The sequence below is a fragment of the Nothobranchius furzeri genome, chromosome 12 (assembly GCF_043380555.1).
Source record: "Nothobranchius furzeri strain GRZ-AD chromosome 12, NfurGRZ-RIMD1, whole genome shotgun sequence".
NCBI lineage: Eukaryota > Metazoa > Chordata > Actinopteri > Cyprinodontiformes > Nothobranchiidae > Nothobranchius > Nothobranchius furzeri.
In genome coordinates, this window is record NC_091752.1 from 67471369 (window position 1) to 67478868 (window position 7500).

The window sequence follows — 7500 nt, forward strand, 5'->3', positions numbered from 1 at the left end:
GTTGAGAATTTGACCTTCATATCACAGGTGACTTCCGGTACCAGAGTGGATATTCTAGCAAATTACTTCTGCGTTGGCGACAAAACACTGCCGTAAAACCATCCGTCCTGTCTACAAAGACGCATGTAATAACCAGCATAAGACTTGTGTGTTAGGCGACAACTGACTTGAAACTAGGGATGTGTATCGGTGAAATTATGGCGATAAGATACGCATCATGATACAAGGGAGACGATACAATGTATCACTATGTATTGCGTTACATTCAGTCAGACGATATTAGCGACTTTTTAAGACTGAATTTATTGTAGGAAAATTCAATAAACTGTCAAAACTGATACTTAACATGTTTAACGTGAGGTACTTGAACCATAACAGAGGGATTTACATTTCAATGGTGAAAACAAAACCCATGGCACACTGCTGCCAACTAGCGGTCGGCGTTTGAATTGCACCACAAGAAAAGAAAATACTCAAACGTTTGCATGCAAATTATTCCAAAAATTAGATACACGGCTTTTGAATGTCGATGTAGCATAGCAGGAGAAAAGATCACGATGTATTGTGATATCGATATTTTCGATACAAGGCTTTTGATTATCGATGTAATATCACAGGAACAAATATCACCGTATAATGCCATGTTGATATTTTCTTACACCCTTACTTGAAACAGACTTGGTAGTCCAGTGGTTAGAGTAAGTGACTAGTATGCTGTTTTGCACCGGTTTGACTCTTGGTCTCGGCAGTAAATTTTTTTCTATTTTTTAGCTACACTTGCCAGTACTATGTTTTCAACCCTTCATTGGTAAACTGTTTAAAATGTAAGGACTATGCTGTTTTTTTTACTTTCTTTCTGTGTCTTTATTTAGCCAGTGTGAGTCCATGTGAGGTGAGCAGAGTATCAACCAAAATGCTGCTTTGAAATAACCAAGTTCAAGACCTTTAGAGCCACAAAATATTTTGTAGAAAACATAAAACATAAAAAAAATCTGCTTCAGCTGGCTATAATAAGTTATTGCTGACACTGGGAGTCGAACTGGCATCAGCACGTAGTAAAACTTGATGAAAGACAGATGGCTTTACCACTAGACCACCATAGTCAATACAACATCCACTTGCCTAAAATACTGTTGTAGGCACATTTTGTTGGAGCAGAAGTGGGTAGAGATTCACCAAAACAGACCGTTTCATTTCCGGGTATAAATTCAGGCAGAAGAAAATAACTCATATTTAAAATTGAATGGCTTCTCAATAGTGTCATTGGTAATATTTATCATATACTGTGCCTACATTTACTCTCAAAGATTTAAAATAGCATGATCTTGCTCCTTTAAAGTGTATTTTTAAAACAAAAAGTACCTTCTCCTACCCACAATAATCTTAATCTGATTCAGAGCTCTAAATTTTCCCAGAAACTTGAACTTAAAGCACACCCCATGGGGGGTTTTATATGACGTCTACAGTAGAAATTCTCTTCCTGGTAGAAAAACCAACACAGACACATGTTTTCAATTTCTCCTATGCAAGGGGACAATTAGGAAGCTCCAAAGCCAACTGGAAGCAAAAATAAAAATAAAACGTAGAAACCATGACACTATGATATCACTGGGAAAGTGAAGAGGAAAATAGTGAGCTGGTGGAACGACATTCAAATTCAAGCAATGTGGGGAAACTGGGAAGCTGTTTTCTACCATTTTAGCCCAGACCGATTTCAGCTTATTACAGTAAAAATGCATGCTACTGCTGCACATCACTCTGTGATGCACATGCAATGCAAATTGATGGAAAAACTTACACAAAGTACACTTTTCTGTGCAGACCCTAAACCGGAGTCTCTCAGGTGATAACCCACATTCTAATCCTGGAAAATGTGCCACTAAATGGGTTGAGATCACACAAGGAACATCACAGAGCAGCTCCAGGAAACCAGACGCAGAGATGTGGCAGAAACACCACAAACGTTACTGGTGTCCAGTTTAAAGATCTCACAGGTGAGGTATAAATGATAAAACATGAAAGGATGTGATATTCAGAACATAATGAATTACAGGCCGATATTAATAGTTAATGGCGTTTTTAGCCCCATTGACTTGCATTCATTGTTTTGTTCTTCCGGGCACCCATGGTCCGGAAGTAGATGGGCGTGACTTAGGCTCCCCAGACAAGCAGAGGCATCAAATATTGCATGCATGGATGCCTTGGATGGCAGTGAGGATGACAGTCAATCGGAGGAGCCAGCAGGTGTAGCAATATGATGGTGCACCCCGCAGCAGTACGAGAGTGAGCACAGCGAGGCAGAATAAAAGCCTCATTTGACTTTTGATTTCACATGTCAGCAAAGCTCTGATAGTTTGCATTAAAATAGTATTTTTGATCAGTATTTGTTCTCAAATTTTCAATAAGAATAGTTTATTTAAAAAGTGATTTTTTTTCTTTTTTTCCCTGAAGGGGGTCGTCCTATATTCGGGTCGATACGATATGTGCGCTGGTGTCATCTTCCTAGATCTTACCAAAGCATTTGATCTAGTTGATCATTTCCTTCTCCGTGATAAACTGCATGCTATTGGCAGCTCTAAATCCTCACTTTAATGGTTCAGTTCCTACCTTCATCTTCATTGTCAGTGTGTGTCCAATAGGGGTAGCAAGTCTGAATATAAAGGCTTAAATAAAGGTATTCCTCAAGGTTCCTCTCTTGGACCTTTATTATTTTCACTAATGACCTTCCGCTCATCTGTGCAGATTGTAATATTCATCTCTATGCGGATGACACTATTATTTATTGTGTTAAAGCCTACGTCACACTGGAGGCATCAGCGGCGTGGAACGGACGCTGCTTGAAATATATGCAGTGTTTTTGATTTTGGTGATTATTTATTCATTACTATCATTATTGGGTTTTTATTCTTTCTTTCTTTATTTCTTTCGTTAATTGTATGTGCTAACGGCTGCCTTCTGCTGCTTTTACATTCGCTTTTGTTTAAGAGGTCACCCATGAAAACAAGGTGGCACATCTCATGGAGTCTCACCTCTTTAAAGAAAAGTCAAACAAATAGTTTTGGAACACAATTTGACGCTTTTACTGATTACATAATAAAATGTCAGTCTAACGTGGTTACGGAGGTTAGATAATCTGAACAGTTTCTGCACATTTCAAGCATTTGGAAGCTAATCACAAATTTTTATCATTTATTTTATTTCTAACTTTGACGCCATATACTTATATATATATAGTTTCTCATAGAAGGACTAATACGTTATGTCGTCTTTATAATAAAATAACTACCCAACTAACAGATCAAACAAACAAACTGTGCTAATGGAAGAAGCCTTTCTGTGGCAGAGGTGAATCATAAACCACCACAAAGGTAATGTGTAGCCAGAATTAGGTCTGAGAGTTCAAATTTTAAATGCATCTGTCTTTCTTCCAACAAAGTTGAGTAAACGATCAGCATTCAGAAGAGCAGAAAGTTCTGCAACTCCACTTAGACTTGTGAAAATAGAATTGCTCGTTCTGCTGAAAAAGAAACAGGATGAACGTGTGAATGATCTCTGCAGACCTCCTGACTTGAAAGTTTGCAGATTAGCTCCTCTCCTGCTTAGGAAGTAAAAACAGCACTCACATAGATGAGACCGGAGTAGTAGCGGTCCTTCAGGTTGTGCAGCACCGACGCCTCGTTCAGGCAGGTGAGCTCAGCCATGTCCTCCACCTTGCTGAACTTGGGTGGGTTCATCTTCTGGATGTCATCCTTGTTGATCACCACCTTCTTACAGTTCTCCGCCAGCTCCACGAGCACCTCCTCGCCGCGCTCCTCTCGGATGCTGGCGGCCTCAAAGCCATGGCGCTCTGAGGGGACCCACACCAGCTTCTTGGCCGTCCAGTCAGCCTGCGTGGCTGGGTTGTACACAAAGGCACGGTCCACAAACAGGTACCGCTCCGGGTCCTCCTGCCCTCCCCGATGAGACATCTTACTTGGGATTCACAAGAGCCAAGTGTCCACCTACAACGGGAAAGGTAGTAGACTTTACATAGCAATCTTTACATGGCGTTGTAGGTGTTTCACTACAGTTTTGCTGTTTATCTTAGAGTACTTTGACACAAAATAACCCAAAAACATTCAGACATCAAGTTATTTTAGACAGTGCACTGGTTTCCTAAACAATCACTAGAAATTCTAATTCATGCCTTCATCATCTCTAGACTAGTCTAGACTACTGTAATTCTGTCTATGCAGATGTGAGCCAGAAGGCCACTGTGAGACTCCAGAACAGTGCAGCCCGTTTACTGACGAGTACACCAAGGCGGGCACACATTACCCCAGTTTTGGCATCCCTCCCTTGGCTTCCAATCAATTATAGAATTAACTTCAAAATTCTACTGCTTGCATATAAGGCCCAGAACAGCATTGCTCCTGCATTCATGAGATCCAAGCTTAATGATAATATCTATAGATCTATCCATCCATCATTGGAGCTTCACTCACGCATATGATGCACTTTATATAGATATATATACATATATTTACATACATATATATACATACATACATATATATATGTATATGTATACATACTAGGGGTTGTATGAACTAGTCGACTAGTCGGGCTCACTGCTCTGTAGTGACTTTTTATGCCAGTCATCGACTAGTCGCTGTCACTTGACAATGACAAGATGCAGTCCTCGGAAAAGATCGAGGTGGAGGCGACGCGCTGTGCCAGAGCATTGGTACTGATACCCGCCGTAAAACGGACATTTAACCAAATTGTGACCTTTTCCCTCTTGCAATTTAACCTTCCCCTCACCCCATCCTAATCTTAACCAGCTTGCGCATGCAAAGCTGTGGTCGTTAACGTGCTCCAGACATCTGCGTCCTGAGCACAGCCACAGTAGCTTTATCAAATCAGGTGTCGCCGCCTCAAAAACAAATGTAACTCGATCGTTCATGTCGGCTCATTTCCTTTTATGTTTTCTGTCTTTTATTTTTGCCTGATGCACCCCGCTGCTGTGGAGCGGACCACATCATCTGTTATGTCCTCCGGTGACGCACTGCGGCCGGCGAGCAGCTTGCACGCCGCTGTTTTTGCGGTCGGTGGATCTTTTAGAACTGCAGTTCAAAGGTAACTCATAAGGTGAATATATATGAACCCAGGTAGCAGTTTTTCTTTAGGATTGCGAGGAGATGCAGGAAGATAATAAACAGACAGGACAGAAAAATAGTCAAATAAAAACAAATTCGTTTTTGTACCTGGTGGTTGCAACAAACAGACACCACTGACGGTAATCAGAAGTGAGGAACAGAAAATGAAATAATTATTTTAATGTTTAGAGCAGCAGGAACTTCGAGAGGCTGCAGGCGCATCAATGAGTTTGCGGCCGTGGCGCGGAGGGGGGGGGGGGGGGAGCAGAAATTACAGTTGTTAAAAGAGATGTGTTTAACTTTGAAAATGTGGGCACAATTTTAATTGTCAAAAACTCCAGCGAACCAACTGACCCCCCCGCCGCCGCTTCAGGTGTATGATGTCATCAACGACTAGTCGAAGTCAACTAGATTTTCATTACTTGACTGTCGACTTTTAAAAAATTAGGTCATGCAACCCCTAATACATACATATGTATACATACATATATATGTATATACATATATATATATATTATACATATTGTATATATATACATATATACATACATATATACATATCATGTATATGTATATGTATATATATATATATATATATATATATATATATATATATATATATATCAAACAGTATTTATGCCATATATTGCCAACCTATAAAAGCTTGCGCCACTCTTCTGCCACCCCTATTTTTTTCCTAGGTTCGCCCATGGCGAGAGGTTCAGCGTAGGTCTTTGACTACACCAGAAAATGCGCATACAGCGTGGGCTTTAGCGCAAAACATAACGGGACTGAGCGGAGTCGTTAATGCCCGAAGACCTCGCTGTGTAGATATAAACACCAGTGTGAATAAACATGTATTTAAATTACAGTAATATCTAGTAATAAAACATGCTCAATGCGAAGCTGATTTAGAGTAGGAACGAGTGAATTAAAGGGAAAGACGCTTCAGTTCGAACAGAAAGGTAAAAAGCCAAACTTTTAGGTTTATTCTGCTGTTTTTAAACAGCGGACCGTTACTTTAGTTAACCACGGGGGTTAACCATCAGCGACATCACTTAAATGTATAAATGAGGGTTAATCTCAGATTAAATCATGTCCAACAGAAGTAATTTAAACCGTGATTCCACAGGAGGCGGGCTCACGCGCTCCAACACCATTCCAGCTCGCGCTCGCCAACTGACCTGCTGGAGTTCTTCAGGTCAGATCCCGTTCACCGTCCCCTTAACGCGAAGCCTGGACTCGAGTCGCTGCTCCCCGGAGCTCACACGCGGGCATGTACCTCTGGCTTCGGCTGCGTGCAGCACGACTGGAGCTCCTCCTCGAGCCGAGCGGAGCGGACCGCACCGCCGCTGCTCCCGCCTACCGCGCGCACCTACACTCTGAGCACGCAGATCAACCCCCCCGCAGTCCGGAGCCCGCTTCGGTGACTCAGAGGTGCGTTAAGGACCACCAGTCCAGGTGCGTGCCCACGCCTCTGTCCCACACACACGAGAACCACAGTGAACACTTCTAAACAGGACAGCGACACGAACGCGCCTCTTCCATCTATCACTAAAATACCTATGCGGCGCGCGCACGCGCTGGATGCAGCTCTGAGTGTGCGGTCTCTCCTCATCCTTCATTGGATGCTGTTAAAAGAAAAACCAACAAACCCTAAAGTGTTTCAAACTAAACACCAAGAACGTGAAACTTTCTGCTCTTCACAACAACACAAACCAGCTTTTTGTTCTGCTGAGAGGTTTTATTACAAATGGAAGCAGCCACACACGAGCAAAGAAAGCACTTTAAATAGTCACCCGGTTCTAAAGAGAACGGCTGCTGTAGCCGTCAGGAGCTACGACAAACAGGAAAGACATCGCGTCTCGTGGTTTATGTACATTTTATGACTGGTGGATGCTTCAGCGTCCTCCTCTCCAGGCTCCTCCACCCTTCCTCCCTCCTCCTCCTCTGCCTCCTGATCCTCCTTTGACTTTCTTCCTGACTCCACTCGACTGCTCCGTGTCGTCGTCTTCTCCGTCTCCACCTTTGGGTCTCTTCCTTTTCTCTCCTTGTTCTTTCATTTCCTGAGGAATTGTTTGAATGGTTATTAACGGGATTAGGAAACACCACCGACAGCTTCTATACTACACGGTTTTCAGACACAACAGCAGGATAACAAACAACAAAGATATTGTGAAAAATGAATGTTACTTTTGGTGATTTTGGCGTTAGAAAACGACAACTTTTCCACAAAAGCAGAAGTTTTAATCTGGCTGATACTGGAGGCCTGGTGAGCTCACATCTGACAACCTATTTTTATTTCCCTCCATGTAGGACCATGCTGCCTGCACACAGGAAGCTGCATGTAGGCTGGTTGCCA

The 7500-nt window shown here is 42.2% G+C and overlaps 2 protein-coding genes across 5 annotated transcripts in view; both read right to left on the reverse strand.

Annotated features, from left to right (window-relative positions):
• Positions 1-6551, reverse strand: part of LOC107376256 (myosin-10) — a 93190-nt gene extending 86639 nt beyond the window's left edge. For all 3 annotated transcript variants that reach the window (XM_015945266.3, XM_015945265.3, XM_015945267.3), the window contains exons 1-2: positions 6323-6551; positions 3624-4001 (exon numbers count right to left, since the gene is read on the reverse strand). In XM_015945266.3, the coding sequence (XP_015800752.3) occupies positions 3624-3968 (345 nt within the window). In that variant the 5' untranslated portion in view covers positions 3969-4001; positions 6323-6551. The remainder of the gene's footprint in view (positions 1-3623; positions 4002-6322) is intronic.
• Positions 6552-6861: 310 nt separating this feature from the next.
• ddx47 (DEAD (Asp-Glu-Ala-Asp) box polypeptide 47) overlaps positions 6862-7500 on the reverse strand; it is an 8577-nt gene continuing 7938 nt past the window's right edge. For both annotated transcript variants that reach the window (XM_054750859.2, XM_015945268.3), the window contains one exon: positions 6862-7204. In XM_054750859.2, the coding sequence (XP_054606834.2) occupies positions 7040-7204 (165 nt within the window). In that variant the 3' untranslated portion in view covers positions 6862-7039. The remainder of the gene's footprint in view (positions 7205-7500) is intronic.